The sequence below is a fragment of the Lichenostomus cassidix genome, chromosome 9 (genome assembly GCF_008360975.1).
Source record: "Lichenostomus cassidix isolate B80296 chromosome 9, HeHo_3.0, whole genome shotgun sequence".
Classification (NCBI taxonomy): domain Eukaryota; kingdom Metazoa; phylum Chordata; class Aves; order Passeriformes; family Meliphagidae; genus Lichenostomus; species Lichenostomus cassidix.
Genome location: NC_139490.1, coordinates 11,418,556 through 11,442,250, shown reverse-complemented (window position 1 = coordinate 11,442,250; position 23,695 = coordinate 11,418,556). Strand labels below are relative to the sequence as shown.

The 23,695-nt window shown below is 46.3% G+C and overlaps 1 protein-coding gene across 1 annotated transcript in view; it reads right to left on the bottom strand.

Moving 5' to 3' along the window:
- The window catches only part of LOC146433269 (IgGFc-binding protein-like), a 51,765-nt gene extending 30,797 nt beyond the window's left edge, over positions 1 to 20,968 (bottom strand). Inside the window, exons 1-21 of the mRNA XM_085069416.1 lie at positions 20,825 to 20,968; positions 19,415 to 19,464; positions 19,176 to 19,325; positions 17,306 to 17,568; positions 16,584 to 16,665; positions 15,268 to 15,333; positions 14,754 to 14,998; positions 13,455 to 13,738; positions 11,395 to 11,672; positions 10,137 to 10,735; positions 9,240 to 9,804; positions 8,889 to 9,088; positions 8,407 to 8,787; positions 7,761 to 8,047; positions 7,096 to 7,367; positions 6,793 to 6,819; positions 6,694 to 6,750; positions 6,383 to 6,532; positions 5,522 to 5,781; positions 5,334 to 5,418; positions 4,436 to 4,526 (exon numbers count right to left, since the gene is read on the bottom strand). Coding sequence (XP_084925542.1) covers positions 4,436 to 4,526; positions 5,334 to 5,418; positions 5,522 to 5,781; positions 6,383 to 6,532; positions 6,694 to 6,750; positions 6,793 to 6,819; positions 7,096 to 7,367; positions 7,761 to 8,047; positions 8,407 to 8,787; positions 8,889 to 9,088; positions 9,240 to 9,804; positions 10,137 to 10,735; positions 11,395 to 11,672; positions 13,455 to 13,738; positions 14,754 to 14,998; positions 15,268 to 15,333; positions 16,584 to 16,665; positions 17,306 to 17,568; positions 19,176 to 19,325; positions 19,415 to 19,464; positions 20,825 to 20,892 — 4,460 coding nt within the window. The 5' untranslated portion in view covers positions 20,893 to 20,968. The remainder of the gene's footprint in view (positions 1 to 4,435; positions 4,527 to 5,333; positions 5,419 to 5,521; positions 5,782 to 6,382; positions 6,533 to 6,693; positions 6,751 to 6,792; positions 6,820 to 7,095; positions 7,368 to 7,760; positions 8,048 to 8,406; positions 8,788 to 8,888; positions 9,089 to 9,239; positions 9,805 to 10,136; positions 10,736 to 11,394; positions 11,673 to 13,454; positions 13,739 to 14,753; positions 14,999 to 15,267; positions 15,334 to 16,583; positions 16,666 to 17,305; positions 17,569 to 19,175; positions 19,326 to 19,414; positions 19,465 to 20,824) is intronic.
- Between the last annotated feature and the right edge of the window lie 2,727 nt (positions 20,969 to 23,695).

Here is a 23,695-nt window from a genome sequence, read left to right as displayed (position 1 = left end):
GTCTGGTTGGTGTGGTGGTGAGTACAGTCTGTGTTGTGGTGCCTGGCAAGGAGTTCGTGGGTGTTGGTGTTGATGGACCTAGCACAAGAGAGAGTTAGAGGGGATGTGCATCAATGGGGGAGTTTTGTTGCAGGCACCTTGTCCACCCATGCCAAACAGTCCAAAACCATGACCAGGGAGGCTCAGCATACCCAGGACATGGGTTGCTCACAGACTCCTCATTAAAAACTCTTCCACCAGCATAGAGGGAATGAAGAAAGAGGCAGACACACCCTATGGTTATGGGCATGGAGGAAGCAAAAGAAACATGTTTAAGAAGCAGTAGAAGATGGGGATGAAACATGACAGTACCTGAGCTTGGAGTGGGTCTGGTTGGAGTGGTGGTGAGTACAGTCTGCGTTGTGGTGCCTGGCAAGGAGTTTGTGGGTGTTGGTGTTGATGGACCTAGAACAAGAGAGAGTTAGAGGAGATGTGCACCAACAGGGCAGTTTTGTTGCAGGCACCTCAAACAGCCCAATCAGCCCTAAAGAATGAGCAGAAAGACTTGGAATGCTAAGGGCAGAATTTGCACAGTGACTCCTTTTTGAAAATACTTCCACCAGCACAGCAGGGATAGGGAAGGAGACACACATCCCCTATAGACATGGGCATGGAGGAAGAAAAGGAGCACATTTAAGAAGCAGTAGAAAAAAGGGTTAAACATGACAGTACCTGAGCTTGGTGTCTGTCTGGTTGGTGTGGTGGTTAGCACAGTCTGCGTTGTGGTGCCTGGCAAGGAGTTCGTGGGTATTGGTGTCGATGGACCTAGCACAAGAGAGAGTTAGAGGAGATGTGCACCAGCAGGGGAGATTTGTTGCAGGCACCTCATCCACCCATGCCAAACAGCCCAAAAGCATGATGAGGGAGGCTCAGCATGGCCAGGACAGGGATGGATCAGTAAGTCTTCATCAAAAAGCCTTCCACCAGCATAGAGAGAATGGAGAAAGAGACAGACACAGCCTATGGTTATGAACATGGAGGAAGCAAAAGAAACATGCTTAAGAAGCAGAAGAAGATGGGGATGAAACATGACAGTACCTGAGCTTGGAGTGGGTCTGGTTGGTGTGGTGGTTAGTACAGTCTGCGTTGTGGTGCCTGGCAAGGAGTTTGTGGGTGTTGGTGTTGATGGACCTAGCACAAGAGAGAGTTAGAGGAGATGTGCATCAACAGGGGAGTTTCGTTGCAGGCAGCTTGTCCACCCATACCAAACAGCAAAAAGCATGAGTAGGGAGGCTCAGCATGGTCAGGACATTGACGGATCAGTAAGTCTTATCAAAAACCCTTCCACCAGCATAGAGGGAATGGAGAAAGAGACAGACATGTCCTATAGCCATGAATATAGAGGAAGCAAAAGGAACATTTTAGGAAGCAGAATCAGAATCAGATGGGGATGGGAGATGGCAGTACCTGAGCTGGGTGTGGGTCTGGTTGGTGTGGTGGTTAGTACAGTCTGTGTTGTGGTGCCTGGCAAGGAACTTGTGGGTTTTGGTGTCGATGGACCTAGCAGAAGAGAGAGTTAGAGGAAATGGGCATTAACAGGGCAGTTTTTCTGCAGGCAGCTGGTTCCCTCACCCTTCCTGGACAGCTCCATATCCAGGCATGCCCAGGAGAGGAATTGAAGAGTGCCATCTCAGGCAGAACTGTCCCACTCAAGGGCTCTGCTACCCGCTTAGCTGGATGACAGAAGTAGATAAGGCACTTCAGTGCTTACAGTGCCCAGTGACCTGTGGTCAATGTCTTCCTGTGGGCTTTGCAACATGTGAACTAAAATAGTGAGTGCAGGCATTGCCAGAGTTCCAGCCTTCCAGCAGAAAGTTGACTTGGGCACAGGATGCATCAGTGCTCAAAGACAACCTGTGCACCTGCCTGTAGCACTGCCTGCCACCTCATTTGGTGACGTGTCTCAAGATGCCCTTCCCCAAGCCACGCCTTGTACCTGCACAGGATCCCTTTTCAACGGAGAGATCATCCAATGCTATGTTGCTCCGCACATCTTCACCCCATTCGCCCTCCAGTAAAAGCTAAAGTAAAGAATGGTTCCCAGCATTACCTCCAGCTGCATGTGTGAAGAGCAATTAGAAAACACATTTCCTCTGAGGCTGCAGTGAGAGCCTGTGGATGTACCTGTATGTTTGCTGTGGCTTGCACCGTGACCTCTCCCAAGAGCCACGTGTCCCCATGGTTCCCAACTTCTTCCCAGACCAGCACTTGCTCATCATCCTTCTGCACGTACACCCTCAGGGCCATTGTTCCATTAGATCCGTACATGTGGTACCAGAAACGGAAGCAGAGTGTTCCTTCCCAGCTGCACACCGGGCTGACCAGGTGAGCCACAAAGCCAGGGAGAGTATCTTCAGTCCCTTGCAGGAAGATGTAGTAGCCATCTGAAACAAAGCACGAGACACATTGTCACAGATGCATCAGAACTACCCAAAGCAGCCAGGGACAATCCAAGCAAAGCCCTGTGTTCACCCTGGCTGCAGTTTCAGGCAGGCAAAAGGAAGGGAGAGCAAACACAGCTCCTTCACAACCACAACCCTCCCCACACCTGAGTGCCCCTATGAACAGGCTCTCTGGGCCCTGGCACCTGTAGGCCTTGGACTGGGCAATGGCAACACCTCAAAAGCATTGCCACAGTCCTCTGATGGCTCTGCAGATTTGGAGAGCCCTCATCTCTGGCTTCTCTAGAAAAGCCAGGATCTCGAAACAGAGACACAGACCCATTCCTCATCCCCAGAGACAGACAGGTCATCTAGCTGTGCATTAATTTCTGCCCTGCATGGCAGGTCCTCGTCTGCTCTGGGGGTAGCACAGACTGACTGCCTAGGCTGGAAATCCTCCCAAAGGGAGCCTCTGGCCCTCGGGGACACTGGAAAAACTGCTCTGGAGGAAGGCCAGGAAAACACATGGTCTGTGTTTGCAATTTTTTTCTCTGTTTGTTGCCATCTTCCCAGGGACACCTCTGTGCCTGTGTCCTGGCTGCTGCTCCTACCTCCTGTTGTGTGGTCTGAGGAGGGGCCGGTATTTGGCGTGGGCGTTGGGCCTTTGTTTCGTATCCAGTCAATGCTGCTGTAATCTGCCTGGACCCACTCACAGAAGTCCTGGTCGAATGTGCAGGCAAAATTGCAGTCTATTGGTGGAGCTGAAGATGGTGCAGAAAGAAAAGCAGATGTTGTAGAGTGAGGGTGGGGCTCAGGTATATCCATGTACAGCCACAGTATGCCCGTGGACAGGTGAGGATGGCCAGCCAAGGGGAAGTGTTTGCACAGCCACTAAAAAACATGGGTGGGAGACAACAGTACCTGTGCTTGTCCCAGGTGATCGTGATGTTGTTGTATGGGGAGGCTGCGTTGTGGTGCCTGGTAAGGAGTTTGTGGGTCTTGGAGTTGATGGACCTAGCACAAGAGAGAGTTAGAGGAAATGGGCTCCAACAGGGGAGTTTTGTTGCAGGCACCTCATCCACCCACGCCAAACAGTCCAATAGCATGACCAGGGAGGCTCAGCATGCCCAGGACAGGGATGGCTTAGTGACTCTTTATCAAAAACCCTTCCACCAGCATAGAGGGAATGGAGAAAGAGACAGACATGCCCAACAGTCATGAACACAGAGGAAGCAAAAGGAACATGTTTAAGAAGCAGTACAAGATGGGGGTGAGAAATGGCACTACCTGAGCTTGGAGTGGGTCTGGTTGGAGTGGTGGTGAGTACAGTCTGCGTTGTGGTGCCTGGCAAGGAGTTTGTGGGTGTTGGTGTCGATGGACCTAGCACAAGAGAGAGTTAGAGGAGATGTGCACCAACAGGGCAGTTTTGTTGCAGGCACCTCAAACAGCCCAATCAGCCCTAAAGAATGAGCAGAAAGACTTGGAATGCTAAGGGCAGAATTTGCACAGTGACCCCTTTTTGAAAATACTTCCACCAGCACAGCAGGGACAGGGAAGGAGACACACATCCCCTATAGACATGGGTATGGAGGAAGAAAAGGAGCACATTTAAGAAGCAGTAGAAAAAGGGGTTAAACATGACAGTACCTGAGCTTGGTGTGGGTCTGGTTGGTGTGGTAGTTAGCACAGTCTGCATTGTGGTGCCTGGCAAGGAGTTTGTGGGTGTTGGTGTCGATGGACCTAGCAGAAGAGAGAGTTAGGGGAGATGTGCACCAGCAGGGCAGTTTTGTTGCGGGCACCGCATCCACACATGCCAAACAGCCCAAAAGCATGACCAGGGAGGCTCAGCATGCCCAGGACAGGGATGGATCAGTAAGTGTTCATCAAAAACCCACCCACCAGCACAGAGGGAATGGAGAAAGAGACAGACACAGCCTATGGTTATGAACATTGAGGAAGCAAAAGAAACATGCTTAAGAAGCAGTAGAAGATGGGGATGAAACATGACAGTACCTGAGCTTGGAGTGGGTCTGGTTGGTGTGGTGGTGAGTACAGTCTGTGTTGTGGTGCCTGGCAAGGAGTTTGTGGGTGTTGGTGTCGATGGACCTAGCACAAGAGAGAGTTAAAGGAGATGTGCACCAGCAGGGGAGATTTGTTGCAGGCACCTTGTCCACCAATCCCAAATAGCACAAAAGCATGACCAGGGAAGCTCAGCATGGACAGGACATTGACGGATCAGTAAGTCTTCAGCAAAAACCCTCCCACCAGCATAGAGGGAATGGAGAAAGAGACAGACATGTCCTATGGACATGAACATGAAGGAAGCAAAAGGAACATTTTAGGAAGCAGAATCAGAATCAGATGGGGATGGGAGATGGCAGTACCTGAGCTGGGTGTGGGTCTGGTTGGTGTGGTGGTGAGTACAGTCTGCGTTGTCGTGTCTGGCAAGGAACTCGTGGGTTTTGGTGTTGATGGACCTAGCAGAAGAGAGAGTTAGAGGAAATGGGCATCAACAGGGCAGTTTTTTTGCAGGCAGCTGGTTCCCTCAACCTTCCTAGACAGCTCCACGTCCAGGCATGCCCAGGACAGGGATTGAAGATTGCCATCTCAGGCAGAGCTGTCCCACTCAAGGGCTCTGCCACTGCTTATCTGGTAGACAAAAGCAGATAAGGCACTTCAGTGCTTACAGTGCACAGTGACCTGTGGTTAATGTCTTGCCTGTGGGCCTTGCAAAATGTGAACTAAAATAGTGAGGGCAGGCATTGCCAGAGTTCTAGCCTCCAAGTGGAAAGTTGACTTGGGCACAGGATGCATCAGTGCTCAAAGACAACCTGTGCACCTGCCTGTAGCACTGCCTGCCACCTCATTTGGTGACGTGTCTCAAGATGCCCTTCCCCAAGCCACGCCTTGTACCTGCACAGGATCCCTTTTCAACGGAGAGATCATCCAATGCTATGTTGCTCCGCACATCTTCACCCCATTCGCCCTCCAGTAAAAGCTAAAGGAAAGAATGGGTCCCAGCATTAGCTCCAGCTGCATGTGTGAAGAGCAATTAGAAAAAACAATTCCTCTGAGGCTGCAGTGAGAGCCTGTGGACGTACCTGTATGTTTGCTGTGGCTTGCACCGTGACCTCTCCCAAGAGCCACGTGTCCCCATGGTTCCCAACTTCTTCCCAGACCAGCACTTGCTCATCATCCTTCTGCACGTACACCCTCAGGGCCATTGTTCCATTAGATCCGTACATGTGGTACCAGAAACGGAAGCAGAGTGTTCCTTCCCAGCTGCACACCGGGCTGACCAGGTGAGCCACAAAGCCAGGGAGAGTATCTTCAGTCCCTTGCAGGAAGATGTAGTAGCCATCTGAAACAAAGCACGAGACACATTGTCACAGATGCATCAGAACTACCCAAAGCAGCCAGGGACAATCCAAGCAAAGCCCTGTGTTCACCCTGGCTGCAGTTTCAGGCAGGCAAAAGGAAGGGAGAGCAAACACAGCTCCTTCACAACCACAACCCTCCCCACACCTGAGTGCCCCTATGAACAGGCTCTCTGGGCCCTGGCGCCTGTCGGCCTTGGACTGGGCAGTGGCAACACCTCAAAAGCATTGCCACAGTCCTCTCATGGCTCTGCAGATTTGGAGAGCCCTCACCTCTGGCTTCTGGAAAAGCCAGCATCTTGAAACAGAGACACAGACCCATTCCTCATCCCCAGAGACAGACAGGTCATCTAGCTGTGCATTAATTTCTGCCCTGCATGTCAGGTCCTCGTCTGCTCTGGGGGTAGCACAGACTGACTGCCTGGGCTGGAAATCCTCCCAAAGGGAGCCTCTGGCCCTCGGGGACACTGGAAAAACTGCTCTGGAGGAAGGCCAGGAAAACACATGGTCTGTGTTTGCTATTAGAAGTTTGTTGCCATCTTCCCAGGGACACCTCTGTGCCTGTGTCCTGGCTGCTGCTCCTACCTCCTGTTGTGTGGTCTGAGGAGGGGCCGGTATTTGGCGTGGGCGTTGGGCCTTTGTTTCGTATCCAGTCAATGCTGCTGTAATCTGCCTGGACCCACTCACAGAAGTCCTGGTCGAATGTGCAGGCAAAATTGCAGTCTATTGGTGGAGCTGAAGATGGTGCAGAAAGAAAAGCAGATGTTGTAGAGTGAGGGTGGAGCTCAGGTATATCCATGTACAGCCACAGCATGCCCGTGGACAGGTGAGGATGGCCAGCCAAGGGGAAGTGCTTAGCACAGCCACTAAAAAACATGGGTGAGAGACAACAGTACCTGTGCTTGTCCCAGGTGACGGTGATGTTGTTGTATGGGGAGGCTGCGTTGTGGTGCCTGGTGGTGATGTTGTTGTATGTGGAGGCTGTGTTGTGGTGCCTGGCAAGGGGGATGGGGTTGTAGGAGCTGTGAATGAAACAGAGTGAAACAGAAGTGAAGAAGGTGTGAATGACAATGGAGATCCCAAATGGGGATGCCGCACACGTTCCAAACACCCCGACATCATTGCAAAGTGCAGGTAGTTCAGGACAGGGGTTCCACCTGTCCAGAAAAGTTTCTTCATGCAAGGGATGGCCCACAAAGCGGTTACTTATGTGATACATGGGGATACCACTGCCAGAACTGCCCCATTCCTTGACTCTGAGATTCAAGGAAATCAAAGGAGGTTGACACAAGACTCACCACAGACAGTGCCAGCACTCCAGTCTCCCAGAGCAACACCTGCCTCAGCACAGGCTGCAGCATAGGCCCCCAGGTCATTGCAGAGCTGCTCCGTGCTGCCACCTGTGGCACACTGGTCATAGACACAGCTCTCAAAGTATGTCTTGGGTGGCAGAACTGCATGGCATGGCTGGAACGGGCCACCAAGGTGTGTGAGTAATGCACACTGTTTGTTAGCTGCCTCCTCTTCAGCAGGAGAGCAGGATGCAGGTGGGCTGATGACTGCGTCACACCTACAAAGAAGACAGACAGCCCTGAGCTCCCTGCATCCTGTTCACAGCAGCCACTCTATTTCCTGACCTCCCCTCCAGCCAAAACCTCAGCTTCTGCACTCCAGATCCCTCACTGAGACAGGCACCCATGGCTCTCACTTGAAAGGGTGGAGCACATGGCCCACAGGCACCATTCCTCTTCCTGCTGTCCGGTGGACAGAAACAAATGATGGAGGCACTTGCGATCCCAACAGCTTTGGAAAATGTCAGCCCACTGCCCCTGGGGTCAGAAACCTGCCTCTTCTCCCTTGCCCCATGCTTGCCATTACCAAGCCTCCCTCATGATGCCCCTCATAGCTCCCCTCTCTCACACTCCCTTCTCTCCTTCATCTGTATGATGGAACAAGAACTCACGGCCACTCATCATCCGGCACCATCCAGCTGGATCCAAAGTCATTGAAGTCAGGCACAACCACCCCATCGGGTCGCGTGAAGTCGTCCTGCTGGCTCCCTGTGTATGTCCCACACAGCCCACAGAGTTTGCCCTTGTACTTCTCAGACACCTTCACAAGGAGCTCATGGTCCCCATTGAACTGCAGCTGCAGGCCCAGCTTGGTAGAAACCCGCACGTAGGAGCCACTCAGGGAAACGTTCACACCAGGGGCAGGAGAAGCAGGCAGGGAGACTGGAGCACCGTTGAACTGGAGAAGGGGGACAGAAGGAGATAGAAGCATAAAGAGATGCCCTCTGCTGAGAGGTCATTGCTCCTCACTGGGATAGTGCCAGTGCCAGTGAGCCACAAGCACTGCCGGCATGAGAAACCCTGCCCAAGCTGATGAGGGCAGCAGAAACTGTGCACATAGCACACCAAAAGCTCAGGACAGCATCCAAGAACCTGTGTCTGCACGAGCAGTCATATCTGTCCCTCTCAGAGCCCTGCCATGCTCTTCTGTGAACATGCAGCAGGCTCGGGGAATAACAAGCTCTCCCTGGGCATAGAGGGGTATTTAAGGGTGCCCAGTGCATCTGTTGTTCCCAGCTGTAAAAATGAGTGGCTTACGTAGACTGCCTTGTGCTGGCGCAGTGCAATGTGGAGGCCTTCGAGGGACAGTGCCACAGAGTTCAGAGCTGTCCAGCTCTTGCTGCCACGATGTTTGTTGCGAGTGGTGACACTGAAGCCAACGGAGGAGTTGTCACAGCCCGTCACCACCGTGTAGTTGCAAGAGCCCTGGAAGTGGTGGAGCTTCCCGTCGAAGGTGCTGTAATGTGGGTCACCATAGATGTGGCAGATGGCAGTGCTGGCTGGGTAACAGCCCCTCTGGCCGTCCTGGATCTTGCAGACCTCGTCCTCGTCACAGGACAAGGCAGAGCAAACCATCTGGCCATTGGCTTCACACCGGCACCGGCGAGTGCAGTTCTCATTCACGGAGTGTTCGCCTTCCTGCAGGTGGGGAAACACCAAACCTCAGCATATGAGGCAGGGAAGAACAGGCTGGGGAGTGCCCTAGCAGAGGTGCAAACCAGGACAGGGCTTTTACTCACAGTGTAGTAGTTGCCCTCAAAGAGGCAGCCACAGTTGGCCTCGGGAACACAGGTGTCTCCACTCAGGAGGAAGCCAGAGTTACATGCACAGCCCTCCACACAAGGCTTGGAGCAGTTCTGTGGGGCTTGTCGGTCAACACAGGTGGCAGGACAGCCGGTCATGCAAGGGTCATAGTAGCTGTTGGCGGGACACTGCAGGGCTGCAATGGGAAAGGGAAAATTAGGACTAGCAAGACATCAAGTAGGAATGAGCTGGTGGGAAGGGGAAGACCAAAGACTTGCTTTGGCCAGAGGGTCAGAGCACAGGCTGTGGCCCATTTCCCTTCTGACAACGGCAAGGCAGGTACTCACGGCAGAAGGTAGCATTCCTCCAGGGAAGCAGAGTCACACCAGCTGCCTGGCATGCATCAGCATAGGCCTCCAGAGCAGCACACAGGAGCTCCTGGCCACCATTCAGGGCACACAGGTCATACAAGCAAGTGTCAAAGTAGTCCTGGGGGTTGATCACGCCGTGGCACCTCTCAAAAGAGCTCGGCCTGGTGGTCAGTATGCCACAGAACTGGTCGGACTGGTAGAGCTTCTCCTCTTCTGCACTGCAGGGTGGGGAGGGCTCAGGGACACCGCAGGATGGGTCACTGTCTGGGACCTGCCAGCTCTCCCCCAGCTCATTGGAGTCTGTGGCTTGCTGCCCGTTGGGCATCATGTATTCGTCATCTCTGCGGTTATTGAAGTTCCCACACATGCCACAGGTCAGGTTGAAGTAGGTGGTGGGCACCTTCACCTCCACCGAGTGGTCAGTGTCGTAAGACACTCTGAGGTTGAAGTCTGTCTCCAGGACGATGTAGCGACCGCTCTTGCTCACCATGATGGCTCCTGCCGCTGCACTCACAGGCAACGTCTGCCGCACGCTGTTCACCTATGGCACACACACCACAGTGGGCCCTGGGCTTTCCCTGCCTCCCTGGCTGCGCCAGCCCAGGCATGGCAAACAGCTGCCTGTGATGTCCCCATGCCCTAATGCCCCTGGGGCTCGCAGACCCTCCCTGTGTTCTGCACTCTGCTCAACATGGCCCACCTTCCCCATTTGCCTCTTCCTCCCCAGCCCCTCCCAAAACGGAGAACAAAGTGCCTTCCGGGGAGCCCTCCCCACCTGGGAAAATGGAGGCATCTGCTATAGGCCAGGCCCTGCCAGGAGCAGCCAGCCCTGCCTTTCAGCCATGCCAGACTCATGCCAGCCCCACTGCCTACCAGCACATGGCTCTTCTCCTTCTTGAGGATGGCAATGCGCTGTCCATACACCTCAACCACGACTTCGCGCACGTAGGACACTCGGGTGCTGCCACGGTGCTCGTTCTTGGCCTCCACGTGGAAGGACGGCAGGGAGGTGGTGTTGGAGCACACTTTGGCCAGTGTGTAGGTGCAGTTGCCCATGAAGTTGTGCGTCACCTTGTCAAAGGTTTTGTAGTGGGGGTCACCGTGGACGTGGCAGATGCCATAGGACTCTTCGAGGCACACAGGTTCCCCGTTCTGCACGCCGCAGTACTGGCCCTCAGGGCAGGAGGCATTGAAGCACTGCACTTTGCTTCCCTGTGCAGGACACCTGCACTTGGAGGAGCAGGTGTCATCTGTCCAGAACTCAGAGCCCACGGGATAGTGCTGCCCGTTGTGCCAACAGCCACACTGCTGGCTGGGCACACAGCGGTCATTGTAGAGCAGGTACCCGCTGTCGCACACACAGCCCTCCACACATGGCAGGCTGCAGGTAACAGGAGCCAGTGGGTCAACACAGGTGGCAGGGCAGGCTGAAGCACAGGGCTCATAGTGACTGTTGGCTGGACAGGCCAATGCTGTGTAATAAAAGATAAAATATATAATGATATTTTTAATTATGCAAGTATTTGCTTTATTTAGTATCATATTTTGATTTCTTTTGAAATGTTTGTGAAAGTCTTGGAAGTATCTGTATTTTCATGTATGCCTTTGCTGTCTTGAGTTTCTTTTGATGTTTAGCCTATCTAAAGTTTCACTCAGAGTATTTCCAATGGGTTTGGATGATCAGCACTCCCTACTCTCTTATACATATGGGAGTCTGTGCCACAGATAGTGTTTACAACACTCCCCTCCCTTTATCCCAGATCTGTGCCACTGATAGTGTTTACAACACTCCCCTCCCTTTATCCCAGATCTTCTTCTCAGCTTGTCAGATGTGTCCTGCCTTCATCTTGCTCTCTTTGCAGAGACCAATTCAAAGGAAAGGTCTCCAATTCTATTTTAAGATGGACTAGGTGGTATTTTTTCCTTTCATTCAAAGCAGCTGAAATGTTTTCACTGGAATCCTCCCAAAGGGTTCAAACCAAGGACTACATAAAGCCCTGAACTCTTTACCCTGATCAGTCAGGATTCTCACTATTAGATGAATTCCAAAGTGCTGTAATGCTCTGTCTTCTGGAAACCCTCATTATACCATCCTGACAAGTGGTAATTTCTAGCAATCTTTGATACGTACGGCAGAAGGTTGCATTTCTCCATGGTGCCAGCTGGACTCCTGCAGCTTGGCACACATCTGCATAAGCCTGCAGGCTTTCACAGAGGGCTGCATTGTTCAAATGAAGTTCACAGAGATCATACTGGCAGTCTTCAAAATAATTCTGTGGATTGACTACTGAGTGGCAGTTCTGGAATGGACCATTTGGATCTGTGATCAGACCACAGTATGCATTGCTTTGGATCACGTGTTTTTCATCATCAGTACAGTTTGGAGTATGGCCATCATCTGGTGAGCACCTAATGTAGAGAAAAAGACAAAAGATCTTGAAAAATTAATGGATAAACCTTGGATTCACTAGCACCTGAGATGCTTTCCCAATCACATCCACCAAAACTACAGATCTATTTCCAGACTAAACATGATATATTTCCAATCCCTATATTTCAAACTCTTGGGATAGAAATTCAGATTTCAATGAGATCTCAACGTGATAATTTTTGAGAGGCCTGAACAAAACCCACGTATTTATTTTTGGCTTTCTGGTAAGTCAGGCAGTTTACATGAAAGCGGAATTAGAAAGTGAAAGCATCCAAAGTTAAAATCCTCCTATTATTACATATAGTGAAATTATAAATAGCAAGTCAAGTATCTCAGAGGAGTTGAAAAAATGTCTTCAAGTATTAGCATTCATATACTAAAACAATAATTGAAATATTAGTGGACACATGCAGTGTTTTATTCAAATACTAAAAAGTACAAAGATAATTTAGCCAAGTCAGTGGTAAAACTCACCGATCTCCCTGTCTGGCCTGTGTTTTTACTTTACACACACTTTGTGTTTGCTCAAACAGAACCAGGGGACAAAAGAAGCCCCCATGACCTTTCTCTCCTATCAGCAAGGCAAAGCAAATGAGGAAGCCAATGTCTCTCATGGGAGCACTGTTTGCTCACAGCTGTGTGCCCTGGGTTGCATCAGAGACCACTTATGGAGACATTACAAAGTGCATATGTTTTTCTGATTTAAGTGACTGCTGTTTCTGAAAACCCCAATGTGTAAATAACCCTAAAACTCAGGCACAGAGGTCCTCCAGGGCTATGTGATGTGAGGACACAGATGGTGTGTGTGCAGTGCCTAGCACCTGGCAGGATCCAGCCCTGAACCATGGGGACAAAACCCTTCCCCATGGTGAGGCCAAAAGGATAGTACAGACTGCCTGAGCCCAGCATAAGCCTGAGCTTTTCCTGGGGAATCAATATGATGTGAGGGAACACAGAAACCCCACCACCACAGCTGAACTCTGTTTGGGCACAAAGCATACGTGGAGTAAGATTTGAAGTGGGAAGAAGGAAGGGATCACTCCCCTGTCCTTGGCACTGTTGAAACCACACCTCAGTTCCTGTGTTCCCTTTTGGGCCTCTCACTACCAGAAGGACACTGGGGTGCTTGGCTGTATCCAGAGAAGCTGTTGGAGGATGTAGAGAATCAGTCTTATGAGGAGTGGCTGAGGGAATTGAGGTTTTTAGACCCTGGGAGGAAAAGGCTCAGGAGACACCTCCGTGTTCCCTGCAGCTTCCTGAAAGGAGGTTGTAGTAAGATAGGGGACAGTTTCTTCTGCCAGATGACAGAGTGAGAGGAAATGGCCTCAAGCTAAGCCAGGGGAGATTTAGATTAGCTATTAGGAAAAATTTCTTCTCCAAAAAGGTTGTTGAGTATTGGACCAGACTGCCCAGGGAAGTGGTGGAGCCACCATCCCTGAAGGTATTGAAAAAATGCCTGTGTGGCATTTGGGGACCTGTTTTTTTGCTGGATATGGCAGTGCTGGGTTAACTGTTGAACTCGATGACATTAAAGGTCTTTTCCAGCCTAAACAATTCTAGGATTCTAAGACATTTTTTCTTTTTAAGCACAGTTAAATTTTCTGTGAAACTTTACCCAGATGCATAAAGTAAGTACACTGACAAGAACAGATTTTATCCCATGTCTGACATTTTTGGCCTCCACAGAACAGTTGCATAAACCACTGGTTGGCTATTGCATAGCCAACAGGTAAGATCTAAGATCCTGGCTGGAATCCTACCTGGAGTCATTGTAAACCTGCCAGCTGTTGCCAAGGCTGGTTGAGTTTGGCTCCATTTCTCCATCTGGGTTGAGAAAGTCATCTGCTTTATGCCCGTTGTAATTTCCACAGATTCCACAGACTTTAGACATATAGGTACTGGGAAGAGTGATTTCTGCTCTGTGATTTCCATCAAACTTGACTTTCAGCCCAAAGTCAGTAGCAACCACAACATACTGCCCACTGAAGGAAATACTGACACCTGGGGCCAAGGTCACAGGGACCACCTGGCTGACTCCATTGACCTGCAGGCACAGAGAAGGAGAAGTGATGTAAGCACTTGAAAAGGAGTATGTTTAATGGTGGTCCTCTTAAACCCCTATATTGACACAGTGAGCAGTAAGAAGTCACTCTGTGCTAAGTAATATTTACCAGGAATGGTGTATATGGCCACATAATCTAGGGCTTGAAGCCATAACAAGGTGGCTACAACATAGCTTACAAATGTGGTCTTGGTGAGCCAGGCACAACTGCCTACAGACCCATTATTTTATAACAAAACCAGTAAATGTCGGAAAAAGGTCTAAGAGAGAGGCTGTTGGACAAATGAGGACATATGAGCTCTCTGTGTCTCCAAGTCCAGATGGGAGAGATTTCAGTGTACCTTCAAAACTTTATCTCTTTTAATTCACTGTACTATTTTTTATAAGGGTGGTAATGAAGCAAGGTGACCCGTTCATTTTCTGGGGGCTTGGCTCAACCATTTCTACTCTCTTTGCCCTTTATAGAAAGGATCCATAAGGAAGTCCTATAATACAATAGCTGGCCAAGTGTACAGTCAGTGTAAGGAGAGTCATCAGATTGTCACTTCAGGACACCTGCTTTATGGCAAAGGCCAGGTGTTAAGTTAACAGTGAAGTGGAATAAGTAGAAATCAGGGATGAGCATGCAGCATTACAGGCTACCACACAGGACTGAGAAATGACTACCAGCATGAACTCAGCTAATTCAGAGCCTCTCGGTCCCTGTTCCGTGCCAAGCTTGAGCATGGGGAGCAGGCTAGAAAGGTAGTCTAGCCCACCAACCCCATCTGGAGTGTCAGCTCCAAACCCACATTTTAACAAAACAACACAGAATTTTAGCCTATGCTTTCACTTTTGAAATTCCTGTGTTTAAGAACTCCACATTACTCGTGCTCCTAAATATCTGACTGTGCTCTAAAAATTACTGTATGGATGCTGGAAATTTATAGTCACTCTACAACAATTTCTTCATTCATGCTATGAGTTACAGATGATAAACAGTGGGCTCCAACCTTACCTTAACAGCTCTTTTTTGACCAAGGTTGATCCTGTAGCCATAGACGTCAATATCCACATACTGGACATAGGACACACGGGTATTGCTCCCCCTGTGCTCATTGGCTGCTTCCACATTGAAGTAGGGCAGGGAGCTGTTGCTCTCACACAGCTTGGACAGGGTGTAGGTGCAGGTGCCCATGAAGTCATGACGCTGCTTGTCAAAGGTGTTGTAGTGGGGATCCCCATGTATACTGCAAATAGCTTCTGGAGACAGGAAAAAGGAATATGTTCTCATTAACATCCAGACATATCCCAAAAGCCCACCTCATTGTGTTTTCCTACTGCACAATCATCCTCATTTTGTGGCTTACATCTGGGAGGACTGAAACAGAAAAAGCTGATTTGTGTGGCATAAAACAATGTCACAGACAAATGCCTGTAGAAATTAACTGAAGCAAAGAAGTAGTACTGGTAGCAAAATTGTAGGTGTCCTGCAGCCCATTGAGTAACGTATGTGATTAGCAAAAAATTACCTGTCACTAGAGGTGGTGTAGGTTCTGTTGGTGTAGGTGTTGGTGGTACAGGTGTAGGGATAGCTTCTGTTAATGGAAAAGACAAAACAATACAATGAGCTTTAACATTAGAGTGTGAACACCATTTACACACCAGCATACAGGAATTTTCACTTACTCTTCACCAGCATAAAGTTAGAAGTTCTTCACTGAAGCAAGTAGAACTGCCTGTGTTTAAAATCAGGGATGTGTGGGTCTTTTGAACACTTAGGAAAGCTCGTCTGATTGTTAATTTGATCACAGCGACTGAGCTTGGGCTCCTCTCGGGAGCTGTAAGTGTTGTAACAATTGGTTGTGTGACTCCCTCTGGTGTATGTTAAGACACATGAAGGTCCTACTGTCAGCGAGTGTTGGCAGGTATGAGAGTGAGATGAACAGAGAAATTCTTGTCTCTTGGAGCTACCTTTGTGCACCATCCTGTGGCTGAATCCTGTGCTAATACATCTGAAAAAATGAACGACTGGCTCTCCCTAGCTCTCAAGTAAGTCCTAAAGCCTTTTTTTCCCCCAGAATTTAAAATAAAATCATATGTTCTGAGGATGTGGACCTGAAAGAAAATCTTTGTCACACAAAGTGTAAATTTGAAACAAATTATGTCATTATATGAGTAGTATTTCACAGAGAACACTACCTATTAAGACCTAATGACACTTTCTGTAAGCTTTTCAGCAAATGTCTTGTACAATTCACATCTTGTAAGTATTGCATGCTTGTCAGTAAAAATGGATCCCAGCCATGCACAGCTTGTGCCAGTCTCGGCTGATCTGTTACAGGGTCAGAGATCAAACTCAAATTGCTGATTCGTAGTCAAAGCTGGTAGTGCAACTCAGCGTTATTGACGAATTGCTATTTCTTTTTGTGACATGTGGTTGTATTGTGTATTTAATGAGCTTGCATGAACTGATATTTGCTGTAAAACGCCACTTAGACCATTTAATCTGGAATCCAAGATCAATGTGCATAGCCTTGTCTGGGTTTCAGATGCACTTCAGACTTCAAAGTGAAGGTAAAGTTTGCTGGAGCTGGTGAAAAAGGTCACATTTGCAGGGAAAGGGATAGCTTGTCTTGGATGTTTGAGGTCATGAGGACAGATTTAGAAAGAAATTACAGCAGAACACATAACATTTACATGAAGTGAGTTGTAAAGTTATTGCCATTTCTCATTTGCGGTTCAAAGTTCAGAGGGGTTGCTCTATTGTGTATGGAATAGAGCAACAGTCAACAGCTTAAACAGAGAGGAGGAAGCAGTATAGACTCAGGTGCAAACACAGACTTACCACAGGGTCCGTCCCTTACTCTCACATTGTCCAGTGCTGTATCCCCATACTCTGTCAGTCCTCTCACAGCCTCAAAAATTACCTAGGGGGGACACAAAGCGATCCCTGCATCAGAGTTGTTTAGGCAAACACAAAACCATTTATCTTAAAAAGTTTTCAAAATAATCTGTCTGCTTTATTGTTGAAAGCATCAGTAAGGTGAGGTTATAACCGTTTTCTTAGTTTCCCTCAGAGGCCTAAAATATATATTCTGTAATAAGGTGAGGACTGGAAGAAACATTGTTTTCCATTTTGCTGACTTAAAAATTATTTATGAGAATTTGTGGTCTTGATTCTACAGAGGAATCCAATGCAGGCAGCATCCCAAAGTTCAAACCTTGAAACTCACTGCAGACAAACCTGCATTTAATTAAGATATCTCAAGCCCTTGACTTCATGATAAAATTAACGAAGGAAAAATAATCTAATCTACAAAAATCTAAGAAGGAAAAGGAAACTAATCTGAATTTTATCCCTTAACTAACAGCACTGGTGAAATTATGAGGCTGTTTGTTTCTTCTCTTAGTTCATTGACACAAATCATGAGTCCATTATATTTACAAAATATAACCCATGCAAACCTTGGTTATATTTCCTAGCTTACATATACAAGGTTTTGCAGCCTGTAAGGGGAGAATAAATGCTGACACTGTACAAAGAAATATATTCTGAAAATATATTACCTTTATCTTTCTCTGTGTTGGAAAAGTGTGGGTGATGGCACCGTAGTTCCAAAAAGAACTCTGGTTTCCCTTCCGATGCCACACCACAGACTCCTGTGTACCATCTTGGATAAGCACTCTCAGCTCATTCATCTCTTCTGATCCGAACATGTAGTACCAAAAGTCTATGCATATTTTTCCAGAAACTAGAGTATCTGGGCTCTCCAGCCTGTTAGTGTCGAAGGGGATCAGATTACTTGCTTCTTGGTAGATGAAATAACCTTCTGCAGAGTGAAAAATATTAAAGTATGGTTGAATCTTCATAACCTATTAGTTGTCATTTAAAATTGAAATATAACCCAATGCTGGAAGAAATTAAGGACATCAGTGCAAAGCAGCGGGTGTTTGGACTTCACATTGCAATGGTTAACCTATGTAGTTATCCAAAGTAAAATGTGAGCCTGAGAGCAAAGCAAATATATTTCATCTCACAATAACAATTATTTTGGGATCACAATTAAAGACATTTAAGAGACAGCACCTCCAGACAGTGCTACACTGATCTATGTTCAATTTTCACTTTCCTCAAAGAAAAATAATGCAATCTGCTAAACACTTTTGCTTGTGGGATATATTTTTTCATAAATATTTTGGTCTCAAAATGAGTAAATCCCTGTTACAAGGAAAATTCTAAACTGTCAGCATTTGTCTTTGTCTCAAAATAGAAGAAATAGAAAACAATGCTGATATTTCCCTCAAAATATTTATATCTGACCTTATGAAAAGCAAAAATTTTTTTCAAAATTCAGAGACTTGCAGTGTTTCTTTAGGATTTGAAATGCTTTAGTCTGATTGGTTCAATATGAAATCAGATTTTGTTTTACTAGGGCTGAAATTTTTTGCTTCATGTGGGCTAAGATCAAAATTACATTTCCCCAGTGCAGCTAAAGTCAAGTCTCTCCCATCTGACTATGGAAAAGAATCAAAAAGAAATGAATGACCATTTCTGTATGGTAAAGTATGGCTCCACATATAGCATCTAACGCTGGGTCATAGATTTAAGTTGGCAAGAAAATCTAAGTCACATTTAAGGTGATATGGTCTGTGTCAATTCAGAAAGCAAAACATTATTCTTTGTGTTAATCCAAATAAAAATATTTTATTTCTTCTTCCAACAGGCAATTTTAATTGTTATTAACAAAATAACAAAAATGCAGAAAAATATTTCCCAACAATCCTATCTAATACTATTCTAATCTGCTTACTGACTCTGACAGTAGCTGACCTTTCAGTCTTGGAATAATTACAGGAAGCCGTATGACTGCAGACTGATCCCCCTTAATGGATCTGCTGGTGCAAGGAGAGTGGTTCAAACACACAGAGATGAAACCACAGAGTATTTGTTTGATACTATGACCACGTTAGACTCCAGGTTTAAATCACAGGTATCAGAGGACAAGCTTTTTAGAAACATTCTTCGCTTGCAGACTTGATTTTGTAACTAGCTAGTGTGAACTTTATCTTGTGCCAGTGCAGTAATCACTAGATTTGTTGCCATAAACTGGTATCAGTGTAATTTGGCTAGAAGCCCTCTCTTGAAAAATGATCTGTTCAATGTCATTATATTCTCTATGAGGCCTTAAGCATGATACAATTAGCTTTCTTTTACTTCCACACACTGATAAGGATATCCAATCCATGATGGGCAAGCCAGTTTAATTCACTCCTGTCCGATATGGTGAAAAGTTAAAGACAGCCGTCAGCATGAAACAAACCTGACACATTTCAAAGGGCTTCATGAATTGCTTTTCTCTTTCAAAGAAAGAAGGATAAAGGTAGTCAAGCTGTCTTCAAAAAAGGAAAATCAACAAGGTGACAACCAAGCACTTACTTCCATCAGGATAGTCTCCATCAGGACCTGTTCCATCAGTTGGAGTGTCATGCTTGGTTCGTATCCACAATCCCTGGTTGACATTGCAAGGCTGAGTCCAGTCACAGAATGGCCTTGAGTTATTGTTAAAATCACATCTGGTGAGGTAAGCTGAAATACAACAGATGAGAGTGAGAAAGAGGAGCCAGCATGTCCAAAATCTACCTTAAATGTTAAGAGCACTAATGACATGCAGTTACCTGTTTCAGGATCCCATGACCTCAAGCTACCTCTTGGTCTTTGCTTGATCCTGTCAAGAAAGAAATAGAGTGAAGTGCTTGTGGAATTAGTGACTCAACAACTGTTTAAGAAAAAATTTTGGGACCTCAGTTTATGCCTCTGGGTGTTTCACTGAATAACTGAATAGACCAGGGTTTCATCCATGTCTGATTTTCTCTTCCCATATGGAAGTTACTCCTTCATGACAAAACTCTGAGAGTGAGTCAAAGGTGAGAAGGATCCTCTGCTCTGTATCCCACTGAACTGGAATGAGAGTTCTCCTGGGCATGGAGAGCTGCAGAGGGTTGGATGGAAACATCTCAGCTCAGATAATAACAGGATAATAGCAAAGACTTTCTATTAACTTGCTCATAACATTATTATCCCCACTGTTGCAAAGCAAAGCATGAAAATGCCAGTAAGCCAGTGCTCTGTGTAACTCGGTTACTTGTTGGAAGGCAACATATTTCCTTTAACTCCTGCAAATCTCTCATGAAAAAAAGCTTTCATTTCACTCAGCACTTCTAATTTATCCTGAAAATGCTGTAAAATAAAAGCAGTTACAAATGCAGAGTCCTTGTGTGCTTCAAAGTCCTGCAGAGATGAGTTGACACAAGATCAAAATTTGACCCCAAATCACAATGTAAATGGCTCTGCTCTTTGGGTGTTTTGCATAGGGAAGGGATGGTCCCCAGTTTTGGGAGGCAGGGTTCAGTTCCAAACTCTGTGGTGCTCCCTTCTTAATCATCCTTATTGTACTTGACACAGTAGAGAGAATCTGTCCTTAAGTGAATGCATCACAAGAAATGTCTGCACTGCTCAAGATCCAAGCAATGACATTCAGAAAACTAGGGAGATTAGGAATAAATAACACAATCAATTTATTATGAAATGTTGTATTGAAATGCAGCAAGCAACTGGAAAATAGACTGAGCTAAGGCTAAGGAGGAAAAAGAATATGTATAAACACATAAAGTTAAAAAGTTTTCCTCATAGTTCTTCTTGGATTTCTTCTTCCATGAGAAAGGGAAAGCCATGACAAGTTGCCACTTGGTCTCTATTCAGTGCTATCTTTAAACAGTTTTACATGAGGCAATTTGTAAAGAAAAGGAATACAATAACTATTGTGGTTATTTGTCCAGATGTCTCATTTTCAGATGTGCCATTAAAAATCTATGTGTTACAGGTTTCTCTCTCAGACAGAAGCCAATGCAGAATTAGGCAACCACAAATTTAAATTATTTAGTTTAAAATATAGCATGGTTCAATTATACAATATCCCACATTTAAAAAGTGAAGAAACATGCCTCATTTTAAAAGTGAAGAAAGGATATTTATTGTTAACAGCTAAGCTCCCTGCATTAAGCTACATTCAGTAGTATGCTACTTACCCTGTGATATTCAGCACTGAAATACAGAGTAAAATTAAAGTGTATTGTAAGTGCCAGAGGGTTCCCATGCTAGAAGACAGAGTTAAGTCTTCTGTGTGGTACAGTTTGCATAGTAATCCACCAACTGTACTGAGCAAGGAGAAAATAGGGCCGACCTACGGTGAAGCAGGTGGATATATTGACAAGAGGGTGGAGGCGATTATAAAAATCTGTCCAACCATGTATCATGTTCCCTGAGTTATCTACCTTGCGAAAAGCACCTATGAACAGAATACTCATACTCTGTGTCACTTGCTTTGACACCCTTAGCTATTTCCTAGAGAAACTGATGTGATACTGGCAATTTTTGTGGCTGCTCTTGTATATTAAAGGAGTCTGCAAATTTAAAGGGATATTTTTCTGACATAGATAGCAATACAACTTTTTTCATTTTAAAACTCCTGCCCAGTTTTCACTGCTAGTATAAGTGAGATTTCTCATTTTGACTGCATCTTCTCCCTTTCTGAAACTTGTAGTCAGCAGAGCAGATACCAAGATTTCAATTTACTGAAATTGAAGTCAAGTTATCACGGGCACAATTCAGGAACTTGCTGAAATATTACTGATACCATATTGCTCCTGCTTAAAAATCAGGGATAATTTTCTGGGTTTCCATGAAATCTCTGTTGGTTGCTGGCAGCCCAAGAAAAGCAGGTGGATCATTCTCACTGCCACTTGGGCCTTTACTGTTCTGTTCTTCTGCAGCATTCCTTGCACTGGGGTCTGCAACAAATAGTTTGAAGACAAATTCCTACTTCACTTGGAATTCATGAGTGGTGAGAGTTAAAGGAGTATCATAAATTGTACCGTGTTTCCTTTCACTGCCTGGAAACCCTAGACCATGGTTCTGGGTTTTTTGGTCTAAATGGAGGATGTTTCTGGGAATGGGGCTTTCTGGAAAAGTGGCCTCTTACTTGAAACCACTTTCCCTTTGCAATTATATTCTGACAATTAACATCATTAAGCTTTTACAAATCGATCCTGAAACTTGTTCCACTCCCTTTTGCTGAGATGCTGGTCCAACATGTGGTAATGTGGGCAATAGATGTGCTCAGCGCTGCAGTGGGGAACAGGGGGCCCCCCATGTATTCACTTGCTTTCCTTCTGCAGACCAGGGGCTTTCCCTGAATCTGGTGCTGCTCTGTACAATTCTGACAAGATGTGAGCCCATCTTGGAAAGAAAGCAGCCCTCTGATAAATCCATCGACTAATTCACACATTCTTTGACCCCTCCTCACCCACAGCAAGTTTTAGGCTCTGCAGTACCATGAATACTCCTTCAGCCATGCTGTGTGACTTTTCCTGCGACTTATTTGTCCCTCCTGTTTACTGCCATCTCAGATACTCTGTGAAAGGTGAACTAAAGTATGGATTAAGGCTTTTCAGTGAGGGACAAATATTAATAATCTCTTTTCCGTATGGGAAGGATGACAAGGAAATGACTTGTCATTTGATTCCAGTGGGATGTGACACTCCCACATTCCTGACAGTCAAACTGATCACCTTGCAGGCTTGCTATTTCTCTGTTCCACTTGCAGGTTTGTGTCTCCGACAGGTGCCTGGAACACACTGCCATTTGCATAGAAATACTGGGCTGGACTGCACAGCAACCTGAGGAAGTAAAGCAACACCAGTTCCTGATTTCTAATACACTGAAGCTAAAATTCTTTCTAGGGCATTTGCAGGCAATCTAATCAACAATTTATGTTTTACTTCTGTCTTAAATCAAGGCTGCAAGTGATGCACACCTGATTGCTAATGACTATGACTGGTCTCCTGGTGCTCTGTGCTGCTGTGCTTCCTTTTGACAGCACACTTCACCCCACCTGCAACCAGCATTAGAAACCTCACCTGTTGCCTGTTGGCAAGGCACACTGGGGCTGCTCATGGGGACTAATTGCCTTTAGGTGATACAAACAGGATTCCCACATAAAATCTGCATAAGAAGGTGCCAGTAATAGGGCTTGTCAATGATTAGTGTGACAGGCAACATCCTTAAAAGGACAGATAATACTGCATACTATTTTATTTCTTGCTGTTGGTTAGAAAGGGGCTTTCAAGAGGCTCTCTTTATTTTTGCAGGATGGAGCTATGTTTCCCAGGAGACAGCATCAGCCTGATACCCATGCAGAGGGACACCACAATGAATGTAACAACAACAAAAAAAGTCCCAAGCAAGAAAACTCAAATATTAAAAGAAACAAACTCAGCAGTTCACCCCTTCTAGTGAGTGCTGTCTAGTGCAGCTTTTGCTGCATGGTTACTCTGACATGAGTAATTGTCCTCAAGTACCTAAATCTGGTTCCTCCCATCTTCTTGAATTCAAATATTCTCTGATGAATAGCAATTGCAATTCACCATGCAGCTAGTGCTCAATGTGTGGTGCTGTAATCAGTCTAAAGCTAGAGAGCCTGAAAAGCTTAAAGAATGGGGGAAATGACACAGAACTTCTTTCTCCTAAGCTATCAGTATGAGGCTAGTTTAGCCCCACAGTGAGACTACACAATACTGCTACGCTGCTACCTGGCACAAAGCTGCCTGATATGAAATGCTGCTGTCTTGTTGGGTTGCACTTGCAGCACATGTGTATCTCAACACTTATTCTGTCTGAGGCTATATCTAGAAGAAATTTAAAATGATTTAACTAAATGGCTGCACTTAAATTCTGTGCCGATTCCCTTAATTTCAAATACATTATGTTCTGTAAATTTGCACATTAACCCTAAACATCTTTATCTGATTTCTAGACCATATGACTGTATCTTGTTGGGCTTTGCACAGATTTAACTGCCTTTTTTGCATCAATTTCAGTTAAATTTATATTATTTGCAT